This window comes from Malaclemys terrapin, chromosome 1 (assembly GCF_027887155.1).
Source record: "Malaclemys terrapin pileata isolate rMalTer1 chromosome 1, rMalTer1.hap1, whole genome shotgun sequence".
Taxonomy (NCBI): Eukaryota; Metazoa; Chordata; order Testudines; family Emydidae; genus Malaclemys; species Malaclemys terrapin.
Genome location: NC_071505.1, coordinates 202,926,981 through 202,953,540, shown reverse-complemented (window position 1 = coordinate 202,953,540; position 26,560 = coordinate 202,926,981). Strand labels below are relative to the sequence as shown.

General features: G+C 42.6%; 1 protein-coding gene across 2 annotated transcripts; it reads right to left on the bottom strand.

Moving 5' to 3' along the window:
• Positions 1-9,369: 9,369 nt before the first annotated feature.
• Positions 9,370-26,472, bottom strand: DYNLT3 (dynein light chain Tctex-type 3). Of its 2 annotated transcripts, none has more exons than XM_054005900.1 (5): positions 26,342-26,472; positions 24,281-24,322; positions 15,085-15,208; positions 13,402-13,479; positions 9,370-11,803 (listed from the first exon to the last, which is right to left on the bottom strand). In XM_054005900.1, the coding sequence occupies exons 1-5, from the start codon at positions 26,369-26,371 to the stop codon at positions 11,727-11,729; spliced, it is 351 nt and encodes a 116-aa protein (XP_053861875.1). In that variant the 5' UTR covers positions 26,372-26,472; the 3' UTR covers positions 9,370-11,726. The 2 variants fall into 2 exon arrangements, with proteins under 2 accessions (XP_053861875.1, XP_053861876.1); XM_054005901.1 differs by lacking the exon at positions 26,342-26,472 and adding an exon at positions 25,786-25,921.
• Positions 26,473-26,560: the final 88 nt, after the last annotated feature.

Here is a 26,560-nt window from a genome sequence, read left to right as displayed (position 1 = left end):
TTCTATAAGTCTATAATATATAACTAAACTATTGTTGTATGTAAAGTAAATAACATTTTTAAAATGTTTAAGAAGCTTCATTTAAAATTAAATTAAAATGCAGAGCCCCTGGACCAGTGGCCAAGAGCTGGGCAGTGTGAGTGCCACTGAAAATCAGCTTGCATGCCGCCTTCGGCACACGTGCCATAGGTTGCCTACCCCTGATTTAGGCCCATTGCTGGCACACCCAGGACACCCATAAGACCAGCCTCAGATGACGAGTCTGCCCCACCAAAATTTCCAGACCTCCTTGAAGAAAAACAGGCCTGTGATGACCCACTAGGTTGTTGGACAGGGGGGACATACAGTTGGAAGGTGTCTCTGGTACCCTGGACCTTCCAGTGCTAGACCAAGAGATGCAGGGGCCTGTGCCAATAGCTGAGGGACCCTCAAGGAGAAGACAACTCTTTCTCTGCTGCTCAGCCTGTTTCATTTTAAGACCATGCCCTTTGGGTTACACACAGCAGCAGCCACTTTTCAACGTTTGATGGACTGATTACTCCAATAGCACAGTCAATATGTGGCAGCATACTTGGATGACGTAATTATCTGTAGTAAGGATTGGGGCTCCCATCTTGAAAAAAGAGTTTAACTGCCAAATGGGCAATAAAGAACCTGCAGTACTCCCTGATCACGTGCCCCTGCGCTGGCTAAATGTGATGAAAGAGACAAATCCCAGGATCATGAGATGGTACTTGTCATTACAACCATACACCTTTTGGATACAACACCGAGCAGGAAGTTTGCATTGTAATGCCAGTTTTCTGTCCAGGGAAGCAGCCTACGCTAGGCTAGGCCTCGGTCTTGTGGGGGAGGATATGTAATGGTGTCTACAAACCAAATACTGAGAGTAGACAGAGGGGGAGGAGACAGGAGAGCCTCTCTTGTTTGGAGGCAAGCAGCTTGACCACACTAGCACACAGCTGCCAGAGCTGCCAGTCGTGGAGGTAGGCACCCACAACTGCATCCAATAGAAAAAACAAGGCCTGCTATAAAGGGGAGAGTACACAGAAAGAAAGGAAGTCAGAAAGGTCTGTGATAGCAAAGGGGCAACACCCCTGCACCAGCCTCCCTGAACATAGCCTAGAGACTGAAGCATGCTTCTAGACTTAGAGGTGAAGGTTCAAGAACTGCCTGACCAGGGACTAACAAAGGAGGGCCAGTCAGGGGTAGCAGAGACCCCTCAAAAGACCACACCAGGGGCCGGTGACAGTCCCACATAAGCCTTCTGCATGCTGACCCTCTACACAAGAATGAATTTCATCCTGTATGCTTTAACCCTTTCCCTGGGTAATGTCTTAGGCTAAAGCAAGAGAGAAAAAAGAAGGGGACCATTTATAATTGCTGATCATCTAAAGAGCAGAAACTAATGCCGAAACCAAGAAAATGATGAAAGCGGTCCTGATTTTATCAGCATATGGAAAGAGTAAAATGTAATCCAATGAGATAACCGCTTCCCCTTCAGAAGTAACAGATGTTTCCTTGCTTAGCTGCTCAGACTAAATCCACAGTTATTTCATTAGTTTCAAGATACAATCCATCAGACTGGGCTTTCATTTCTCCCACTGCCAATGATAAACTGCTCATTGTCAGTCAATGGAAAATGGGCTGTGTGTTCTGCAACCCAACAGGAAAGCTACATAAGGATCCTGGCTGCAGAGAAAGCACAGTTGGTTTGAACTTTCAGGCCTGACTGCCAACTGCCTTACAACCTGGGTGGGCATTTACTCCCATGCAAGGTGGGCGTCAAAGGCTACTGTGCCGAGGGGTAGCCTTTTACACTCACTTTGCACAGGTGTAAGGGACCGCACAGGGTGCAAAGCAGTGGAGAGCTGGACCCAGTGCTTTCCAGCTGCCGCAGTTGGTGCAGTGCTCGAGACGGGCTTCCAGAGTGACTGGCTTTGTGGTTTTTGGTAGTGGAGCCAACATTGTAGAATTTGCTTCTCCTTTAAATCATCTCCCCGATTGGCTAGCCTCAGTGGCTCCCCACTCAGCTTGCTGGCTTTTGTGGATCTCATTCCTATAGACACCTAATTCTCCGCCGCATTGTGTAGGGAGCCTGGGCACAAAACGGGGCTGTGGATGCCACTAGGCAGCAGGCTACCTAAAGTTAGGCATTGCAATGCTGAGTCTAAGTCCCCTTTGTGGCTAAAACCCGATGTGTTTTTCTTAACTATGTTCTAGACACACCCAGTTTGGCTGTCCTCCACAAGTGGGCATAGGCAGGACAATTAGGAAACCAATTAGTGACTGAACATGGGCTGCGTTTAATTCCCTTCCAGCAATTGCCAGGACTCTGAGTAGGCTCTAAAAAAGACTCCAGAGTTCAATGAAGTATCTTATGGGTTATATCAAGTGGTTAGTAGGCACAGTACAAATCATATGAAGAATTGTAAAGCAGCACTCAAGAGTTAAACTGCATTCTCAGGAAAGTCACTTTGACTAGCTGGAAGAATGGTCTCCTTCTTTCTGCTGCTCATTAAAGTCCAGCAGTGCTCAAATGCAGGAAGAGTGACACTGCAGAAATAAAGAAAAACCTGGGGCTCTCTTAAAGGGAAAGGCTGTACAATGAGCATAAACTCTGGGATAATATTTGTATGCTGGATCAATGTTTTCCTGTGACAACAATATGCTCTTCATACATAATCCAGACTAGTCTGACTGTATCTCCTGGTTTACAGTGTGATTTTATGCCCCATGTTTCCACTATGCATGAGATGCACTTGGCTGAGGGGAGAATGGAGGCTGCAGGGAGCCACTTGCAGCTCCTTGGATCCTGGGTCAGTTGGCGCTGGTGAAAATTAGAGCAGATGGGGGTGCTCTGACCAGTGAGGATCAGGTGTAGTAGAGCTCTGCTCCACACACTCTGCCCCATCAAGCTCCCAGCCCTCCCCTGACATGTCCACTCCTCTCCCTTACACCACAGTTGACATGTAGTGTCATAGGAAACAGTGCAAAGTGAATTTGGTGGACTGAACACCCATTGGGTCCTAACAGAAGTGATCAAACAGAACAGTACAATTGAAGCAAACTAGGGAAATGTTTAGAGAGAGATTTTTTTTTCATGTAGGGGCACCATGCATTCTCTTACCAGAAGAGAAACATAAATATGATTTCAACCTTGAATTTCTCATTAAGCTTCATGTGAACATTAATCTAGATACGAATACTAGCTAAAATATTCTAGGGATTAGGTAACATCATTTCTATTAGACAAAGATGTGACTCCATCTGCTGGTTGAGAAAAGAAATATCCCAGGAAGCTTTCTAGAATACGAGGACAAAATTTTCCCTGTGCAACCCACAGTGTGGTTGTCTGGAAATCAGACAAGAGACTTTTACACCTAATTTCAAATAATGTCTTTCATAACAAATTACCTAAAGAAAACTCAGAGAATGTAGGTAGTAATATAACTCTATAGTGACTAATCCTATATGTGTTTTATTTGCATTGCATTAATTGAAGTTGAGCATTTACACAAAATTATATGAGCTAAACTTTTTAAATGATCATTTTTATATTATTTTAAGTATCTTTAGTTGCATGCTGCTGAAATGAGAACAGGAAAATGACATAATATTATCACATAATAAGGCAGAATACAATTATGAAGATTTGTCAGAGACCGCTAAACGAAAACATCCATAAATACGTTCACATTGTCAAATTCAAAAACCATCTAAAAACGAAGTCAGAATATTCCTCTTTAGAAAGGGTCTGTATTCAGCACACTAGTGGGCTAAGTATTAAGTGACATCTTTAACAGCCGTATCCCAAAAAATAAAATAGTCCGAGTGAAAATATTGCAGTATGCCCACCAAAATATGCAGTTGTTCATATTACAGTCGTCACACACCAAAGTACTTTGCAAAACCACAGACATTAGAGATTGAAAAGACCTATCGGGTGATTAATGAGAGATGGCCCAAACCCAGAATCTCAAAACCAAACTTCTGAGGGGTTTGGATTCAACTCAGGGGATCCAAATCTGGCCCTGTTGGGTAATCCAGAAATTCCAGGATGAAGCCAAAACAGGAAAGTTTGTATTTTCCAGTTCCAATTCAGATGAACCCAAAATACTACATAAACAAGGCAAATTCATAAGAGTTTGCCCAAGATGGCATAACTATTGTGTGAAAAGATGGTCTTAGTTCAGATTCAGTGGTGCTGAAATCTCTCACACCCAACCCTAACTGGCCCAGATCAGAACATATGACTTATCTCTAAATTAAAACTATCCACATTGTCTTCCTCCCTTTCTATCTACTCCAAGACTGTTCTTAATGTTGTATTGATGTTTCTAAATCACAGTTTATTATAAGTAATCATGTAAACTATAGTTCAAATTAACTATCATGGATATTCATCAAATATTCAACTCTATTTTTGTTCATAGCATTAACAGACCATTCTAGAGACAACAGTTATCATATAAATAAAATGCAAGCATGTTGCCTTAGATCCACACCTTTTAAAGAATATTGTTCAAACACATACCCTATACAAATGCAGGATCAATATGGACATCAAATGCAAACTAACAAATGAAATCACTAAAAACTCTAGGGTGGATTCCTGTATTTTGTCCAGTCTATTTTTTAAAGTCAAGGAACAACAAAGAAAAAATAATAATAAAAAAATACATTAAACAAGCCCACAAATTTACTGTCTGGCATTGGTTAGACTAGGGACTATTGAGACCATCGTGACTGTTGGCAAAGGTAATCACACCTATCTGTGATGTTACCTTGTCCTTTCACCCCTCTGTTGTATAGTGAATCTATATCTTACATTTAAAGACCTGTGGGACAGGGCATTTGTTTGCAGAACACCTTGTAAATGGGGCTCCTGGGGACCTGTTTGGGGTCTCTAGGCACCACTACAATAGAAATATATATTAATAATTATTTGAGAAATAGTAAGTGAAAACATATTATTTATGTCTGACTTAAAACTATAGCATTGGATAGGGAATATAAAGAGTGAATGAAACATGTCTGATTCCTATACCATTCATTTAAAATCTTTTGTGTGTGACAGGGTGCACAGAGCCTCCCTGATTTTCAGCAAACAAAGAGTTAACTCCTGCCTCCGCCTCACACAGGTAGTCATGGACAAGTAAGGAATCAGGGCTGGAGATTCAAACTCCAATCAGGCTGCTGGGGGAATTCAGCAAACTCTATAAGAACAGCTACTTGGGTGGTAGTAAATCCTTAGGAAGGGTGCATTTCACATGAAGTTATTCTAGGGGCTGGCTTATAGTATAGGTATTTTTAATGGGGTGTTTTTTGTTCCTTTTTCTTTTTTAATTATGTAAAGTGATTTAGAAATCCCTGAGGAGGAAAATTTGCTGATTGGAAGACTGAGTTCCCTGTCATTGAATCAGTTGATCTGTTTCACCAGCTTCCACTAAGGTTAGAGTTTTTTATTGTTTTGATTCATTTGTTTGTCTGGGGGATAAATGCTGCACCAAGAAGTCGCTTAGCTATGGATTCTAAGCTACCCTAATGCTCAATGGTTAGAAGATCAGCTCAAATTGACTATCCTGTCTTAACTTTTATTATTATTCCTGCCTCCTCACAGGTGCATGCATCTTAATGGCCCTTTGCCAAGAGCAGCAGGTTTGAGGCTTGTTTTATAGCTTATGCTAATACCCTGCCTGTTAATCAGTTAGGTTTCAGGGTTCATTGTGAATATTTAAACTATTTTATGCCACACTGAAGTAGCCATGAAACTTCCTAAATACAAGTTCAAAAGGAATTGGAAACTGAAATGCAGCTTTCAAGCCGATTCAAAAGTAGCTGTCATGGACAAGTCTGGGAGACTTGTTACCAGGCTTTTGGGCTTGCGGACGGTCCTAGGAAGTGATGACCAGAATCCAGAGGGGTGCTCTCCCCACTCCACTAAGAGGGTGTATGGAACCAGGATGAGCCCCCCCACCAGCCTCCAGTGCACCTTGCCCCTTAGAAGTCTGGGGAATGATGACCCACAAGCCTAGTCCCCCAGCCTGCTCCACCAGAACCATCTTTACAGGTCTGGGGTGACCCTCATGCTGTTCCTGATTGTCCCTGCTGCACCCTATAGCTCTTTGTCTCTGTACAGGGGATTTGGGGGTAGATATTCACCAAGCAAGGGCCCAAGGGTAAGTGGTCTGTTTTGCCAGGCCACTTCTTCTCCTGGCTAGATGGAGGGATCCAGTAGTGATAGGAATGTTGAGGTACTACATGCTCACTGAATTGATGGAAGTGTCTTCTGCTCCCAGAATATAACATGAGTGTGAGCTCACTGTGACAGTGTGTGATGGTAGGAAGTGAAACTCACTACACAAAGCAATGTCAAATGCTAGCTGTAAATAAATGGCTAAAGTTTTTTGTTTCTTTGCTTAAACCAGGGGTGGCCAACCTGTGGCTCTTGAGTCACATGCTGCTCTTCAGGGGTTAATATGCGGCTCCTTGCATAGGTGCCGACTCGGGCTGGAGCTACAGGCGCCAACTTTCCAATGTGCTACAGGGTGCTCACTGCTCAACCCCTGCCTCTGCCGCAGGTCCTGGTCCCACTCCACTCCTTCCCCCAAGGCCACCGCACCTTCTCCTGAGTCTGCCACGCCCTTACTCCTCCTCTCTCCCTCCTTCCCCCCCCGACCCCCTCCAAGCCTCCTGCACACCACAGAAGAGCTGATCATAGCGGGCAGGAGGCGCAGGGATGGAGGGTTAGGTGCTGACCGGTGGTGCTGCTGGTGGGTGGGGAGCTGACTGGGGGGGGGGGGGGGGGTTCCTGACGTATTATTGTGGGTCTTTGGCAATGCACATTGGTAAATTCTGGCTCCTCCTCAGGCTCAGGTTGGCCACTCCTGGTCTAAACTTTCAGTTTGGGTTAGGCCTCTCTGGCAGTTAAAAATAAACCAGAAATCTTGGACCCTGCCCCACAGAACTAATGTGATCTGCATATAAGCCAGGAATGATATAGAGGGGAGTGGGCAGGATAGGGGGAAACTGGTTACAGTAACAGGCTTATATGGTGGTTGTGGTTAGTAATGCCTCCTCCTAGTTATAACGCAAGAGGAGGCATTCAATGTAATTATAAGGAGATAAACATTAAAACTGTGTGTGTATTACTAAGCACAGCAACTGTTTAAGCCTATTACTTCTCCCTCCTCCCCACTTTAACATTACTTTTTTATAGTTAGCTCACATAAACTCTTTGGGACAGGAGACATAGGGACTTGTTTTTTAAATGTCCATTTAGCCCAGTTTTGTTGCCCTTTTACACTATATATAAACCTACAGATAGGTTAAGGTAAGATAAGATAAAGGTTAAGAGTCATGTAGGATTCCAAAAAGGACAAGACATGATTATGACCCAATTACTTTAAGATTTTTTTTACAGTGTATATAAACCTTTGTGCTTCAGGGCATAAAGCTAAGGGCTTGTCTACACAGAACTGTAATGGAGACTATAGGCGAGTGATTTCTAAAGTGCATTAATATGATGCACATTAATTGGTTGTTGTAGACCCTGCTGGTGCACGCTAAAGATTCTCTAGTGTAGTTTATATAGTATGATTTCAAACAGTACTACGGTAAAGAGCACTAGGGAACCTTTAGCGTGCACCAGCAGGGTCTAAATGGACCAACTAATGTGCAATACATCAGTGTGTTTTACAAATCACACCCTTGTAATTTGCATTATTCCACTGTGCAGACAAGTCCTAGCTGATCAAGAGTAATAAAAACTTGCTGTGGGCAGGTTATTTCAGAATTTTCTATCACAGGATTTTTTGCACCTTGCTCAGAAGTGTCTGATATTGACCACTGTGAAAAAACTGGATTTGAGAGATGTACTGCTTTTATTCTGTATGTTTGCAGTTTTGTTCAAGCCATGTTGGTCCCAGGATATTAGAGGGACAAAGTGGGTGAGGAAATATTTGACCGTGTCTCTTTATTCTAGATGGCAGTTTCTAGTTTCTTAACATAAATTTTCACAGAGTAATAATATAACGATAATTTTTAATTTTTAAAACTGCAGTGCCATTATACCTAGCACTTATACAGACTAACACAAAATGAGGCTTCATTGATTTTGTGAAGTGCTTTAGGATCTTCTTCTGAAAGATGCTGATACAAACATGAGATGGCTATTGTATCATGCTTTGCACCGGTTCTGATCACAGAAGCATAATAAGAGAACCACTTTTAAGGTTTTATTTTGGAAAGACAAAATTCTGTTTGCAGAAATTGTTGGTGGTATGAAATCATAAGACTAATTTTGGGCCTTACTGTCATCTATAGGGGTTGCTCCCACACATGGAGACTGGAAATTCTGTAAGATTCTACTCAGTTTCCCATTAACTCTATCAGGATTTGGGGATTCGGTTTGCTTCCTGAAAAAGGAGGGGATAGGTCTAATGTGACCTGTGAAGGCAAGGGCTATCTATGCAAAGACCCTGATTCTCTACAGTTAACACCTTTGCTCCTACATGATTTCAGCTGCCAGAGAATCCTAACTCAGGTGTTTCCATAGTATGAAAAGGGGAAAGCAGGTTGCAATGGCCAAATGGTACAGTTCAACCCCTTGGAAGGGAATCTGCAGGGTTAGTAGAAGAAAAGTAACAGAAAATGAATTTTGCCCCTTACTCCCCCGCTCCACCCCCCCCAACTGCTTTGGTATTTTTTCCATCTGGATCTGTAAGTTTCTTATCCATCTTTGACCATGCTAAGTTTGTTACTACTTAGGTTCTAAAACAATATTTTTTTAGGGATTTATAATAGGTCCCACTGCAAACTCATCTTCATCCCATTAATAAGACTGCATGTCTGATAAGTTTTCTGAAGTGCTTTGAGTTGGTTGGATATAAAGGGTATTTAAAAAAAAATCAGAATTTACCATTTAAAAATACCTATATATTGAAGAAATGCAGTCATGTATTTTAGAATAAATTATAACGTTAATAAATGTTTGTAGCTAAAGCCATCACTGAGAAGAAAAATAAGTACAAAGTAGATTGTTGACCCATTAGAAGACAGTTAAACAATGTAGAATAAAGTGCTCTGGTCCTGAAGTTTCTGTAATGAAGGTAATTTGTTGATCCAATAAAAGTTATCTTGTAAAATAGTACGGAAGGCAGTAAGGATGAATGTAATGTTGGGGAAGGATATTAGAAATCGGCACTACTCCCTGAATTTTGGGACACTTGCCAGGACAGATCCATAGTTTCCAAAATATCTGTGCACCTATAATAACATGCTTCACTTATAAAACAATACAAGATGGAGGAAGAAGTGTAGTAGCAAGCTATCTATCTATGATGAGCTGATCCTACCAAAGGTAAATACAGCCAAGGCAAACCATCTTTATTTTTGGTAGAAACAAAATGAAGTAACTTTACAACAATTAATATTTTAAAGTTGTTTGGTGAGCTTTTCCATAGTGGAACTCCACTAAGCCTAGTTACACTGAATAAGATATCACTTAGTCTTTTTTGCTGTACTTGAAGATACGAACAAAGTTAATGGCTATTAGGAATATTTATTCCAGTCATGGCAGCTAAAGCTTATAAAATTAATGGGATAGCAGCTATCCCTATATTTTTACCATCCACATCTTGCCCTTAAACCAAATAATCTTTCTTAATTTACTTTATTATATATCTGAAATTCAGTGCACCATGCAAATGTTTTCACACTACCTGCCTCCTAGACAAATGCAATATTCTTGAGCTTCACTCTATTTGTGCTCATATAAAAGATGAATTCTATTTTATTTATGCCTGCCAAGCAATGGATTGTGAACTAGCATTGTGTATTCTAGATGTATGTAGGTTCTAACTTTTGAAGCCTTGTAGCAATTTCAAATACAGTTTGAAGAACCAGGGTTGTTGTAACTTTTTTTTTTAAGGACATATTTGCCATTTGACCAAATCAGAGTGACACTGAAAAATAATTAAAAATAAATAAATCAGAATTGCATAATATTGAAGCAGTGCTTTCAAAGTCCATGTTAAAATGCAAAGCAGATTTATAGCAACTATTAGATAGTTACTGCATATCTTTAGAATAGATAGTAAATAAGAAAAAATCTTTAAGCATTGTTTGAGAGATGGCAGAACTTAAAATGGCTGCCACTCAGTGGCAGTAACAACTTGGATCTTTTTATGATCAGTACAAATACTTGACAATTTACATAATTTAGGCATTGACTAAAATGTAGACCCCCAATCCTGCAGTTGCTTACATACACAAATAATTTTACTAATCCTGTGAATGTCTCATGTAATAGGATTGCTCATATCTGTGAGCTGAGCACATGGATGAATGTTTGCAAGATGGGGGGGGCCTTAGCTATGTTACTAATTTTTTACTATTGTATACTTTACTCCATAGTTATTACACAATTTTAGACTTGGGAGTATAGGCAATACTTTTATAAATATAATTTAAGGATATGTTCTGTATCATATATTTGTGTTTAGAGAGAATAAGGCCCTTTTAAAAATGTGGTCATCTCCTACCTACACAAACTCATTTATTTAACTCTACATGATTCTACTGAGGTCAACGGGTGTAGAAGTGGGTCCTTTGTTAGGAAAGACACCTACTTAAACTGGATCAGGAATGTGCAAAGTGCTCACATCATGAGTTTTCCTACATGCTTCTAGTCACTGAACCAATCGGGCCAGGTCAGATTAAACTAGTTTTATAATTTGGTGAATTCTGAGTGATAATGAACAGTGCACCCAATCATGTTTCCACTTAATTCAATGACAACGTTCCAAATGGTATTTGAAGAAAGATCATACCCTTTAAAAGGACTAGAGTCCACTGAAGAAATAAATGCTTTGGCATGATTTTGTCCCCGAAGCAGTTTGGGCTTTTTACGCTTGATCAGGTAACTGTGGTGTTCATGCAGCATCAATGCATAATATAGAAATAGCCTTGTTTAATCAGATATGAGGCACTGATACTTATCATTCAATACTAGGAATACTGTAAATGTAATATATTCCTAGTCTGTTCCCGACTGCATTTTAATCTCACTGTTTCTTAATGCTTGTATCCTTTCATTTCCCTTCTGCTGATTAAATTACTCCATCTCCCTGTAAGTAAAGTGTCAGTTGCCTATGTCTACACTGCAGGTGAAGGTTTCCTTGTGTGTGGCTAGGCATGCCGGTGTTATTTTTAATCTAGCTAGTATGGATAACAATAGTGTAGACATGATTGCACAGGTTCAGCATGGGCTAGCAACCTGAGTACATACCCAGGCTCACTCACAGGTTTGTATTTGGGCAGCTAGCCAGTGCAGTCACATCTATACTATCGTGTTACCTAGATTAAGGCAAGCACAGGTATACTTACCTATGCTAGTCTCACTTTCACTTGCATTATAGTTGTAATCTTTTGATGCAAATATCCATATTCTCATTTGATTAATATCATGGCATCTCCAGTTTAACATATCATCAATCTGGAATATTTAAATTGCTAAAATTTGCTAAAGGAAAGCCAGTTGTCACAAGTTAAATTGAAAGAATTTGTTCAGAATGTACACTTTGTGTAATGGACTTTACAGCATGTTCATACCTTTTTCTTTAGTGCACAAACAATATTATATAATGGCAATATGCTTTGAGATTTTGATACTTTCTGATCTTAAAGGCTTTGGTGTAACTTAATATTTGTACTCCAGTCAGCTACAGGACAACAGCAATGGCAAAAACATTGACAATGCAGTTCATAGTCCGGTTTTCCCATCTCACTGTGCAGGTACCTAAAAGATAATTTAAAAAAAAAAATCAGAAAATAAGCTTGCTCCCCATGCCTTCTCTGTTAAATTCTATTATATTTCAGTGCAAAAGACCAGAAATTTAGGATTAAAAAAAGCTCTCACATACTCATTTCTCTGAGGAAATATAATAGGAATTTGTAATCCTCTCCATAAAGATGAATTTACTCTTACCTTTTTCTCTTTGGAATACAGAAACTAATACCATCAAAACTGCATCAAACTTACACATATTATTTACTAATAAAGTTAGTTTTAAATAAGATAAAAACCCCAATATAATATAACAAATTAAATTCTCTCTATAAACCTGGAGAAAAATAGCTTTTTCTCCAACTTTTGATTCTACAGCTAAAGATTAGAGAAATGTAAATAGCTATGGAGTGTAAGAATGGAGTGAAAAGCTCTGATTAATGACTTCCTCCTGTCCTCGTGAACTAATAATTTTCCTGAGGTCAGAAAATCATTTCTTGTTCTTCCCTATCACACAACATATAGCGTTTGATAGTTACTTAAGCTCAAAGCCTACCTGGCACAGTCACAGGGAGAGAAGATTGGTTCAGAATGAGTTTTTAAAAACATTGATTTAAGTTAGTCCTTGCCACTCTGCCAACAAGGAATTCTCCCTCCACGTTCAGCCAATGAATCAATATTTTCAAATCCTTTTATATACTTTTTGGCTCTTTTGCTTTTTTGTATGTAAAAGAAACTTCCATGGCAAAATAAGAATAGACTTGTACTACACTTATGATATTAAGAACATAGATAAGAATATGTGGTTTTATTTACTTGGACATAATGGGAAATCAGCAAAAGAAGCTGCTGCTCTGACATTTCTAAAGCCAACAATATATACATATCCCAACAAACTCTGACCTGAATGTACTTATTTATTGGAACCTATTTTCTAACTAATGATTCAACTCAGTCTTGTGTTTTAAATGCAGTCTTTTGACCTGTTTTACAACAGAATCCTGGTGCCTCATTTTAAGTCCTTTCTACGGTACTTGAAGAAACTGAGCCTTGGCAGGCTTGAAAGCAGTCCAATAATCTTACCACACAGTGAACTAAAAAGGGGGAACTCAGAAATAATGTAGCAGTGAATAAAATAAAGGAACATGGCAACTGACTGCAAGAAAGAAATAAAAGCTTTAGCTTAAAAAAAAAAAGCCAATTCTTTATTCGTGCCAGCTTCTCTTAGAGTAGGGCAGTCCACTTATAATAAGTAGGCAGACATTCAGAATTGCAAATTTACATTTAGAGCACACACTACTAATTAAGTCAGCGTCCCTACAATTGAAGATCTTCTATGGGGACTAATTTGCACAATCTTTCTTTCATACTGAAGATAGCTCCACTGGTATTGCTAATTTTGTCATACCCCAGTGTTCTCCATCCATCTATTATTCATTCAATCCTGAGTGCATCTGTTGAAAATGCATACAAGGCTTCTGGGTCTGGAGTTGGTGGCTTTTTGTAATCAACCCTTCAAACTGCTAAAAATACTATTTGTAGCACAGCTGAGCAATGGGTAGCACATTCACAGTCTTTTATTTGACTTGAATCTGAATGAGGGAACTTACCATCAGTTGTGGTATCCCAAAAGCACGAGCTTGCTGTGTGGAGACCAGCGCCACACTTCTGCATCACTGCACAGGTTACTGAAGGACAGAGTAATAAAATCAGTGTTTTCATTAATAAAACAAGACTGATTAATCTGCAGACTGAGTGAAACTACCATCATGAAACATATAATTGGAAGCCACAGACGCAGCCAAATCTAATTCATTTAGTGACAAAACAAGACTGGCAGCCTCTTCCCTTTATGTATTTGTTATATCACACTGTCATAGACAAGCTCCCATTTTACTGACCTGCAAGCCTTCAGTTACCTTTTAACTAGTCTCAAAACAAAGAAAGCTATTATGCAACATTCCCTTTAAAAATCTTCATATTAAGATTTTTAATGAGAATCTACTGAAAGTGTCTTAACACTGATCTATCATTTTTGGGGTAACTGTTTAGATATCTTCTAGACTACGTAGTAGCACAGGTAGTGGCAGTGGAGACATGACGGAGCCAGACTGAGTACATAGCCACTGGTTTCAGGCTCAGCCATGCTGCTGCTACCGTGGCTATGCTGTTATACACTGCTCTGAGAGTTAGCATGAGTATGTATACGCAAGGAGGGGAATCACGCCCCTAGCTCGCAGTGTAGACATAACCCTAGTGGTATGCAAATAACCCCTTTCCCAGAAAGCTCATTGGTATGACTAAATTCCCTAATTATCTTTTAAAATATTTAGAATTAATTTGCACTTGAAGGCACAGCCATTCACCAAGTTGGTGTGGAGGCACACTGTCCCAGTGCGAGCTGCAGGAGGAATTGTGCCTGACACAGATGGTGCTTTTGGAACTCCTCTGAGCAGAAGCAGCATGTAGTCTTACACAATCTTTTAAGTGGGTGCAGCATCTAGCATGGTCCAGCTGCCTTTGAAGAAGCAAGTGCCAGCATCCGCTCGAGCTGGAAGGAGTCCTTGCACCCTCCCAAAGGAAAGACCTGCCCTGCCACTGTGTCCAGCCTACACATATGGGCCAAACTGGGCATAGTGTGTACTTTTCCCTTTTAACTTCTCCTCTACATGTGCATCCCTGAAAACTGTGGACACATTCTACCCTTTAGGATGAAATCAACTGAACATCCTCTATAAGGGTGTGTACTGTATGCTAAACCTCAAGTACAAATATTTCTAAAATCCTTTTGGTAAGGATTTAGATTAATACAACCTACCTTCTGAAATTATGAGAATTTTTGGCAGATGTAATAACTTTGGGTTTTCTTTACTTTCCCTTTGTTGAATTTTTTTTTTTTAAAGAGAAACAGGAAAGACAATTATCAGATTTAGCTCCTTTGGGAAGGGACTGTCCCTATGGTATGTCTTGTACAGGGCTAGGCACACTATCAGCATTTAGCATCAAGTAAAAATGAAAAAACTGCCACAGTTTTGTTGCATATAAATGTCTAAGCGATTAAGCATACACACAAATAATACGGACAGTTTCTCAGTTCCTAAATCACCTGTTGGGGAGGTGCGGGGGTGTGTGTGTGGTGTGACGGATGGGTGAGACGGGAGAGATTACAGTACAGGAGAAAACTAAGAAGGTATGTTTTTAAACTTCAAAGTACCTCCTAGCTTGAAAACGAATTCTTCCCAGCAATTACTCATCTGAACTGTATAAGGCAAAGTATGAATACTGGTACTTACCAATGTATTTGTATGTTTTTCCTAGTTTTACCAGGTGTGTTAAAGATTGCTCCACTATAGTTGCAGTCCACTGATTGACTTTGTTGTGATTGTAATCTATCTTGCCCAAAATCCCTTCTATGCACTACAAATAGAGAAAAATCAATTGCACTAGTAATACATCAATATGAAATGTCTCAAAACAAACCATGTTTAATAGAGTAACTCCAAATATTTAATAAACAATCCCAGAATACTTGCAGGACAACTGAGTATCTTAGACTAATCATTTGAAATCAATTTACCTCACTGCATACCAGTTGCTGAATTGGGAAATGAAATATAATTCAGCATCCATAGATGCTGGGATATTTACTATATATTCTTCTGTCTAGCTCAAAGGTACAACTGACGTGGCAAAGTGAGGCTGTCAGTAGAAATGTATTGCAGAAAATACCTTTTAAATAGTTAAGACTGCAACGTGACTTCTGTTTAAAAGTCAAGCTTTCTTGAAATCTACATGCTGAATCAGATTCTTTTGAAAGCAGGTGTGCCTCAGGAGGGCACAGGGTAGGGTTAGTGACCCTAATTTGAAGTAATTTGAGGTGGGGGGGAGCAGTTTTTGTTTCTAGCTTTTTTTAACAGAGCTAGGGACCAAACTATTGATGTGATGTGGATAAAAATAGTTTCAATCTGTTTAACCAATGTAGTGCATGGCACCCTCTAAGTGAGAGGGTGCATGGGAACCCAAACTGAGAGAGGATATTTAAAATCATGTTCACTACCCTTGCACAGCTGTGTTGCCTGAAAGGATTACAGCTAACATGCACCCATAAAGGGGAAAAAAGTGAGAGGGTTTCTATGCAGTTACTTTATGCTTCCCCGGGGCATTTATGTCCGCACATTCCTTTGAACCTGACCTTTTCTTTGTACACCTGCACAATAAATATTTAACTCATGTTGCTAGCTAAAAAATGTCTTGTGTTTTTATTTATGGGGAGGTTTTACTGTGCTTGCTGTTAGGTCAGCAGGCAATCTAACCAAGTTTTGTTATATCAGGTGGGGAGGAGACAGAACTTTGGGGTGGGGAAGGGAGGAAATGATGGGACAGGAAGAGGGGTTGCAGTTGTGAGGGGGCAGAAAAGGAGTGAGAGGTAACTTCCTGATCTTGGGGGCAGGTTAATGTGGTTTCCAAAAACACGGCATGGAGGTTTGGAACTAGCAGGGCAGGTATGTTGACTGCTGAGAGAAAAGGACTGTGTGTTGCCAGAGTTGTCAACATGCAGATTCTAGGCAATTCCTGGATCACAAGGTTGCAGAAGTTTCCCAGACAGCAAGGTGTACACCATGACAAGTGATTTGGGTTGAGACAGGTGGTCTACATTGGCATTGTGTTTTGCCCACTTTCTGGTGTGTAACCAGTGATTTGAAGTTGTGATCTACCTGACACATTGACAATTCACTTGAATGGAAATGATCTGGCTCTTATTCCTGGTGTTCACCTCATACAATGTATGAGAGCAGATTTGGACCACATCAGAGATTTGTGTCCGGGGACTGTAATAGTTTTCTGATTTGGCTGAGTGTCTGCATAACTGCTACAGCAATAAGATGAAAGCTATTAATAAGTGATGGAAGAAGATTAATCAGGAAATTGGATGGGTCATGGCTGACCAAAAGTCTACTGTATTGCACAGAAATATTACGAGCTCTGAAACCTCACTGTTTTGGAAGCTTGGGTACTTTTATTGGACGGGGTCAGAGGCTCTTTCTCTCAAATATAAAACTCTGTATTTTGGAACAGAAAAACATTTATCTTACTGGCCCTGCCACAAACTCCACCCTCTAACCATTCTGAAACCTGAACAGAAACCTGAACAGAAACACTATTCCACTGAAACAGTTTATTTTTAACTCCAGGCACTAAATATGAGTTGGATTATGTGGGAGTGGGGGGAAGTAACAGCAATAGAAACTTTTGTATACCAGGGTGTGAAGACTTCAGGGAGATGTGTTCCCACCACCACAAGTGGGGGAGACTAGGTACAGTAGTGGGCCCGGTTACAGGGACGAAAGGTAGTGAATGGGTCAGGGATATGGCTGGGGAGGTGTGCCAAAGCAGAGCTAGTGGGATCCAGCTGGGGTGTGCACATGGGGGGATGGGAATGGCAAGATAGTGGTGGGCTGGCTGGTTTAGTATGCAATTGTGGGATGTGTACAACTACCTAAATGCCTACTAACCCTACCACCAACATATCTTTCCTGTTCAAAAAACTAGGAAATTCAATAGTAAAAAACTTTAACTTTCTATTAGTATAGTTTACTTGGTGGTTGATCACTGCCCACTTTGCAGAACTGTCAGTGGAGCAAAACTCAAACTTCTGAAAACTAGGAAATGCAATTAAGGTTGCCCATGCGGCGAAAAGCAGAGGCTAACAGCGGGAGTTTGCCTGGGAGCGGTCCGAGAGGAGGTACGCTAAGTGCTGCATTGGGGGGCTGTGTTGGTGAGTATCTGAGTGCCTGCTGCTGGGACAGTTGGTCAGTTTGACAGTGTGCTTGATTGCTTGCTTGTTTGAAAAGTGTGAATTGGGAGTGCTTTGTTCCAGGTGGGCCTTGAGTGGGCCTGACTGGTATATAAGGGCAGTCTGCAGCGAACCAGCTGAGCGGCGAACAGCAAAGGCTAACAGCGGGAGTTTACCTGGGAGCTCGCTTGGGGAGAGCACACTGAGGCTTTCATCTGCAGGTTTCTCTGAGTAGTTCTTGCAACAGTTGAGGAAGGTCTTAAGAGGACGGAGATATGGAAGGTGAGCGATCAGCTGTTGTCACCTGCACAGGCTGTGCCATGTTTGTCTTTCTTCCACAGGACAGAAGCGACTTTGTCTGTACAAAGTGCAAGCTGGTCTCCATATTGGAAGAGAAGGTTCGAGGCCTGGAGAAACTAGTATCGACTCTGCGTTGCATAAGGGAAAATGAAAATTTCCTGGACAGACGTCAGGAGATGCTTCTACGGCCACAATGTTCTGAAGATTCAGAGCAGGCGCAGCAGGGACAGAAGGATTGTGAAGAGGTTTGGCAGGATGTGACCTGCAGAAGGAGAAAGAGGAGCGTCCACGCACCAGCAATGGAGATACAGGTGAGCAATCGTTTCCATGTTCTCTCTACAGGTACTAATGCGGAGAGTGGACTAGATGACCCATCTGAGGGAAGGGAGCAGAAGAAGACTCCACCGATTGGAAGGCAAAAGATGCACTGTCCTAGGGATGGGGGTTCCACGACCACCACTCCCAAGAGGTGGTGGTCGGGGACTCCCTCCTCAGGGGGACTGAGTCATCTATCTGCCGCCCCGACCGGGAAAACTGAGAGGTCTGCTGCTTGCCAGGAGCTAGGATAAACGATGTGACGGAGAGACTGCCGAGACTCATCAAGCCCTCGGATCGCTACCCCTTCCTGCTTCTCCACGTGGGCACCAATGATACTGCCAAGAATGACCTTGAGAGGATCACTGCAGACTACGTGGCTCTGGGAAGAAGGATAAAGGAGTCTGAGGCGCAAGTGGTGTTCTCGTCCATCCTCCCTGTGCAAGGAAAAGGCCGGGGTAGAGACTGTTGAATCGTGGAAGTCAACAAATGACTACGCAGGTGGTGTTGGAGAAAAGGCTTTGGATTCTTCGACCATAGGATGGTGTTCCAAGAAGGAGGAGTGCTAGGCAGAGACTGGCTCCACCTAACGAAGAGAGGGAAGAGCATCTTCGCCAGCAGGCTGGCTAACCTAGTGAGGAGGGCTTTAAACTAGGTTCAACGGGGGAAGGAGACCAAAGCCCTGAGGTAAGTAGGGAAATGGGATCCTGGGAGGAAGCACAAGCAGGAGAGCGCAAGGTGGGAGGACTCCTGTCTCATGCTGAGAAAGAGGGACGATCAATGAGTTATCTTAAGTGCCTATACACAAATGCAAGAAGCCTGGGAAACAAGCAGGGAGAACTGGAAGTCCTGGCACAGTCAGGGAACTATGATGTGATTGGAATAATAGAGACTTGGTGGGATAACTCACATGACTGGAGTACTGTCATGGATGGATATAAACTGTTCAGGAAGGACAGGCAGGGCAGAAAAGGTGGGGGAGTTGTGTTGTATGTAAGAGAGGAGTATGACTGCTCAGAGCTCCGGTATGAAACTGCAGAAAAACCTGAGAGTCTCTGGATAAAGTTGAGAAGTGTGAGCAATAAGGGTGATGTCGTGGTTGGAGTCTGCTAGAGACCACCAGACCAGGGGGATGAGGTGGACGAGGCTTTCTTCTGGCAACTAGCAGAAGTTGCTAGATCGCAGGCCCTGGTTCTCATGGGAGACTTTAATCACCCTGATATCTGCTGGGAGAGCAATACAGCGGTGCACAGACAATCCAGGAAATTTTTGGAAAGTGTAGGGGACAATTTCCTGGTGCAAGTGCTGGAGGAACCAACTAGGGGCAGAGCTTTTCTTGACCTGCTGTTCACAAACAGGGAAGAATTAGTAGGGGAAGCAAAAGTGGATGGGAACCTGGGAGGCAGTGACCATGAGATGGTAGAGTTCAGGATCCTGACACAAGGAAGAAAGGAGAGCAGCAGAATACAGACCCTGGACTTCAGAAAAGCAGACTTTGACTCCCTCAGGGAACAGATGGGCAGGATCCCCTGGGAGAATAATATGAAGGGCAAAGGGGTCCAGGAGAGCTGGCTGTATTTTAAAGAATCCTTATTGAGGTTGCAGGAACAAACCATCCCGATGTGTAGAAAGAATAGTAAATATGGCAGGCGACCAGCTTGGCTAAACAGTGAAATCCTTGCTGATCTTAAACACAAAAAAGAAGCTTACAAGAAGTGGAAGATTGGACAAATGACCAGGGAGGAGTATAAAAATATTGCTCAGGCATGCAGGAGTGAAATCAGGAAGGCCAAATCACACTTGGAGTTGCAGTTAGCAAGAGATGTTAAGAGTAACAAGAAGGGTTTCTACAGGTATGTTAGCAAGAAGAAGAAAATCAAGGAAAGTGTGGGCCCCTTACTGAATGAGGGAGGTAACCTAGTGACCGAGGATGTGGAAAAAGCTAATGTACTCAATGATTTTTTTGCCTCTGTCTTCACGCACAAGGTCAGCTCCCAGATTGCTGCACTGGGCAGTACAGCATGGGGAGAGGGCGATCAGCCCTCTGTGGAGAAAGAAGTGGTTCGGGACTATTTAGAAAAACTGGACGTGCACAAGTCCATGGGGCCGGATGCGCTGCATCCGAGGGTGCTAAAGGAGTTGGCGGGTGAGATTGCAGAGCCATTAGCCATTATTTTTGAAAACTCATGGCGATCGGGGGAGGTCCCAGATGACTGGAAAAAGGCTAATGTAGTGCCCATCTTTAAAAAAGGGAAGGAGGAGGATCCGGGGAACTACAGGCCAGTCAGCCTCACCTCAGTCCCTGGAAAAATCATGGAGCAGGTCTTCAAGGAATCAATTATGAAACATTTAGTGGAGAGGAAAGTGATCAGGAACAGTCAGCATGGATTCACGAAGGGGAAGTCATGCCTGACTAACCTAATTGCCTTCTATGAGGAGATAACTGGCTCTGTGGATGAGGGGAAAGCAGTGGATGTGTTATTCCTTGACTTTAGCAAAGCTTTTGATACGGTCTCCCACAGTATTCTTGCCGCCAAGTTAAAGAAGTATGGGCTGGATGAATGGACTGTAAGGTGGATAGAAAGCTGGCTAGATCGTCGGGCTCAACGGGTAGTGATCAATGGCTCCATGTCTAGTTGGCAGCCGGTTTCAAGCGGAGTGCCCCAAGGGTCGGTCCTGGGGCCAGTTTTGTTTAATATCTTTATTAATGATCTGGAGGATGGTGTGGACTGCACTCTCAGCAAGTTTGCAGATGACACTAAACTAGGAGGCGTGGTAGATACACTAGAGGGTAGGGATCAGATACAGAGGGACCTAGACAAATTAGAGGATTGGGCTGAAAAACACCTGATGAGGTTCAACAAGGACAAGTGCAGAGTCCTGCACTTAGGACGGAAGAATCCCATGCACTGCTACAGACTAGGGACCGAATGGCTAGGTAGCAGTTCTGCAGAAAAGGACCTAGGGGTCACAGTGGACGAGAAGCTGGATATGAGTCAACAGTGTGCTCTTGTTGCCAAGAAGGCTAACGGCATTTTGGGCTGTATAAGTAGGAGCATTGCCAGCAGATCGAGGAACGTGATCGTTCCCCTTTATTCGACATTGGTGAGGCCTCATCTGGAATACTGTGTCCAGTTTTGGTCCCCACACTACAAGAAGGATGTGGAAAAATTGGAAAGAGTCCAGCGGAGGGCAACAAAAATGATTAGGGGTCTGGAGTACATGACTTATGAGGAGAGGCTGAGGGAACTGGGATTGTTTAGTCTCCAGAAGAGAAGAATGAGGGGGGATTTGATAGCAGCCTTCAACTACCTGAAGGGGGGTTCCAAAGAGGATGGAGCTCGGCTGTTCTCAGTGGTGGCAGATGATAGAACAAGGAGCAATGGTCTCAAGTTGCAGTGGGGGAGGTCCAGGTTGGATATCAGGAAAAACTATTTCACTAGGAGGGTGGTGAAACACTGGAATGCGTTACCTAGGGAGGTGGTGGAGTCTCCTTCCTTGGAGGTTTTTAAGGCCCGGCTTGACAAAGCCCTGGCTGGGATGATTTAGCTGGGAATTGGTCCTGCTTTGAGCAGGGGGTTGGACTAGATGACCTCTTGAGGTCCCTTCCAACTCTGATATTCTATGATTCTATGATTAACTGTGCCCTCTTTCAGAAATTCCCCAATATGCCTCGTTAACACACGCAACTTTTACTCTGCCACCCTAAGAATTGTTGAAATGTACAAGCTTTTACAATCCCCAGGAATCCAGCTAACATTATGGAAGGACAAAGTGGGGGAGGGGGACAAAGGTTGCCCAATATCACATTCCATCTACCCTCTTCAAGCAATGCCTCAGTATGCACATACCACATACTCAATAGAGATGTAAATAGCAGTTAAAAAAGGTGACCGTGTAACTGATTAAAACTGTATTGGTTACACTGTTAAATGTCTAACCGGGGAACTAAGGGTGGCCAGGGGTGCTACAGCAGCCCCATGTTTTACGTGGGGCCCAGCCACCGGCTGGAGTCCTGGACGGGGAACGGAGTTTAATCATTAACCGAAACCAGTAAGACTGATGTGTATCAGTTAACTGGTTAAACTTTTACATCCCTAATACTCACACTGGCCTTTGGCACTATTAAGATTCAGGAGGTTCCAGATCCTGGCCTACACTCATACATTTAGTCAATTCCCCTTTGTAATAAAACCCCTTTGCCCTGCAAAGTATATAATGTGCAATTCTGCACTGAAATAACGCATACAGTATCCTGCAGTATACATGCAGCTCTTCCCTTTGCTCATGCACAAAGGGTGCAAAACAAAGATCTCCTCAAATCACAATCAATGCTTTACTACGCACTTCAAAATAATCCAGACATCCTCATATCCCGAATACACCTTTACGAAACAGGCCCAACGAGTATCTTCACCATTTAGCACAGATACACATAACATACTGACTGCACCTGGAGTGTTTACAAATAACTCCCATTGGCTACTGCCAGCTCCAGGGGAACACAGGGAAGGTGGCGTGTGCAATCATTTTTTTCTTTGTCCTTTAATAGTTAGATGGAGCTTTGTGGGTGAGAATGAACGAGTTGTGAAAGCACGTAAAGAATGTGTATTTCAGCAACTGTGGGGTTGGCAGAGTAAAGGTACGTCTGTTATCCAGGTATATTGGGGCATTGCTGAAAGAGGGCAGTGTTAAGGTCTAATGCTTAGGTGGGCAACTTTAACTCTTCTGAAAACTGGGAAATACAGTTGGACTTTTGCTCAACTGAACATTCTGCAACAGGATCACATACTGTACCACCCAGCAACCTTAATGGGATTTTTTGCCATTGAATATGTTCTAACAATTCTGTTCAAGTGAACATTTGAATTTATTTACAGTGAAGGAACTAAAATTTCCCATTACTCTTATTGATAACCTGTGGCTGCCTGGAATGCTGAGGTGTCACTGCTTGTGTTTTGAAGTACAGTATGGGTTCCTAAGTGCTACTGGAACATAAAAAAAAAAACCACCTTTCAGTAAAGGAACATATCTAAAGGAAACAATACACGTTGGTTAAACCAATGGTGTAAACTTAAAATGGTGAAAAACTGAAAGCATTCTCTGTAAATTTAATCCCTTCTAATTCTTATTAAATTGCAGCCTCTATCATAAAGGAATCCAGTCCTGTGAATTCACATGCTGAGACTAAATATAATATTGACCAATCTTAAATTGTAAAGAAATTAACCCCTGAAAAAGTCTACATAATTAAATGAGACTGTGTACACTTTTTAGATTCAGTGATGTTAAACCCCATGCACTCAACTCCCAACTAAGTTATTTAGGAGGCCTATGCCCTGAGGACGGGCAGGATCAAACCCCTCAGCTAGTTTTAATCAACCTTTATACATTGTGACACTTACAGGAAGTAAGACAGGGCTGTTAGCTTCCATTTATTACTTTATACCGTTTTATGAATGTTTTTTCAAAAGAAATCTTCTCAAGGTTTCTAGTCTTTCTAGAGCTGCATTAATGCTAGACAACAGTATGGTAGCTTTACTTAACTTTTGAAATGGGGCATGAATACTTGGCTTAATTCCCTGTATTAGATGCGCAAAAAAAAGTGTACAGTATTTGTCCTTACCTTGAAAGGCTAGTTGTGTAAAGAGCTGAACTGTTTATCTGACATTGTTTTTGTGCTTGCTGTGCATACTGGAACAGTTTTTGAAATGTGAAGTTTAAGAGGACATGCAGAGAGGGACTTGCAGAGTCTGCAAAGTCCTTCAGGGAATCTCATTTTAATACAGTGTCTCCTACAGAACTCCACAGGACCTGTAAGCAATAGGCTCTAAACTATTCAGTTGCTGGTTGCCATGGTGTTGCATTTAACAAATTCTATTACAGACTATTCATCATAGCCTACTTTTCCTTGTATAAAAAGGCATTAAAAATCTGTCTTCAAAACTAGTTCCAAAATTATATTTAATAAATAAATATGCATGTATGCTAAAAGCATGAAAGTATCACTGAAAGTGATATGCAGCTTTTTCTAAATATTGTATTTCATTCAAGTCACTAAAATTGTTAAACATACCTACCTCCTTAACAATGTTGTGGGCTTCCTCAGCATTGAAGGTCATCTATAATTTAAAAAGTTATAAGTATAATCAGTTACTTATAGCATTTCACATTATTCTGGGGAGAAAAGAAATACTTGGGATATAGTTTTCCTTACCCCAACTAGAAAAGGCATAGATCAAGCACCAGACCCAGTTAAATTGTATTTTAAACCCAAACTAGATCAAAAGTAGTTTTAAAAATACCTCCACATTCTTCAACACAGCACAGCTGCCATCTGGCATTAATCACTGTGTTACAACCCCCTCAAAGAGGGATTTTAAAAGCGGAGGCCTGGATACCAGGGTCCAAACTCATTTTTCCCTATCCTAAAAGATTCTTATACCATGTCTCTAGGCATGCCTTATACATGATCATGAATATCCACCAGAACAAAAGACTGAATTGAACTCCCTTCATAGGGATCCCAATCCCACTCGCACTGAAATGAGGATTCCTATTGACTATTTTTTACACTTATTTTAACGATAAAATAGGGGATTGCAACCCTAGTACTACAACTGCTGAGTTTTATAGGCATTAGAATGCCAAGTCACTTATTCAGAATATTTTTTTTTTATTTAAATCACCAGTCTTCTCTGCATTTGTCTGCTGGTTTTCCCTTCTCATCTTTTGGTTCTTCTTTTTCTCTGTTGCCTTCCCTCCATTAGTTTATTCCACATGTTACTTTCTCCTTCCACTCCCCCACATGCCTTACCTAATACACACCACTTTGGTGTTGGGTGCTGTCTTTACAGACAAAGATGCATAAGCAGCCTACCCAATGAGAAAGTACTAATTCTCATCATTTTTGCTATGCTCTAGTGGTTCCTAGAAGTGGAGAGGCAGGGTTGAATAGATTAAATCTGGTTAGTTTAATTCTTCTACTCTGGCTGGGAACAGCATGGCAAAATGAAATAAATAAGATCTTGTCATTCACTTTACTGTTCTTAGAGTGGGCCCAGAAGTTTTTTGCATTTCTTGTCAAAAAAACTGATTTATGCTTTGGGGTTACCAACCTGTCACAAATATCAATAGATAACTAAACCAGTAGGATTTTCAAAGGTTATTTTTGAAATATGAACACTGTGCTCTAGGAAGATTGTCCCTTAATCCTTGAAAGGCCACATCCTGTGACTGGTGTTGTGCAGGTGGACCCCTGATACTGATATCAATGGGGCTTTGCGCATGGTGCAGAAAGCTGTGCAAGCAGATCCAGTTGCAGGAATTAGCCCTAAATCCAATCACTCCCTCTAAAGCCATTTTGCCATTCTCAACTTCTCTGCACTCTTTCAAAGCTCAAGAATTGTCCTAAGAATATATTCTCTTTTTACACAGGAAGACAGGGAGGAAAAAAACAGATGTAGATTTATTTAGAGCGAACTTAATAAACTGAAACTTCTACACTTGTTAGCCCCCCCCCTCCCCCTCCACATCCCTTCTCCACAGAGATGCTGAAGCCTTCTTGCAGATGATTTTTTCATACCTTCGCCCCAGCAACTGAGCTTATGTCTTCTGGTGCAATAGTTGTATCTAGCTCTGCTTCAAACCACTGCCTACTCCCTGTCAAGGGCGTTGCAAGAAGCAGCTGCTGGTACAGATCTGGCTCCCTGCAACTCCCACCTCTGCCAGACCCCACCCAGCCTTATCCCCAGCGTGACTCTCTTCCCAGCCGCAGCCCAGGAGGGAAGGGGGCCTTCTGGACCCGGGCCCTGCGGCAGCGCCCTGCACCCAGCCGCTGTCACACGGGGCCAGCACCTGCCTGACACAGACACCCCGCAGGCGGCGGACCCCGCGGGATACACAACCCGGTGCCACCCCCGGGCCGCACGGGCTCCGCGCTGCGGGACACGGACACGGACACTCCAGCGAGCTGGGGCCCGACGCCCCTTCCCCGGGGCTCCGGCCGCCGGCGGTTTGATTCCCCGGGGCCCAGCCCCCGAGGCCGCTCGCTCAAAGCCCGCCCCGCTGCCCTCGCGCCGGGCGATGGCCCCTGGGCTGGGCGCGAGCCCGAGCCGCAGCGACCCCCCGCAGCGCCCCACCTCGTCGTTGTGGGGGTGAAACTCCTCCATGGCCCGGCTCCGGCGGCGTCTCGGGGCCTGGCGCGGCTCCGTCTCCCCCGCCCCGGCCGGCCTGCGGGCCTCCTGCGGCAGCGACCCCTGCCGGGCGCCGGGGGGAGCGCGCCCGTCGGAGCTCCCGGCACAACCGGATGGGGGCCCGGGGAGGGGCGGCCTGGGCGGGGGGTGTCGATGGCGGCGGGC

Excerpts from the sequence above, each read along its gene's own strand:
- DYNLT3 (XM_054005900.1), bottom strand. The coding sequence starts at position 26,371 with ATGGAGGAGTTTCACCCCCACAACGACGAG. Across the intron at positions 15,209-24,280 it reads CCCACAACATTGTTAAGGAG|TGCATAGAAGGGATTTTGGG; the intron begins GTAGGTATGTTT and ends CTCTATTTGTAG. Across the intron at positions 11,804-13,401 it reads TTGGGATACCACAACTGATG|GTACCTGCACAGTGAGATGG; the intron begins GTAAGTTCCCTC and ends ATTATCTTTTAG.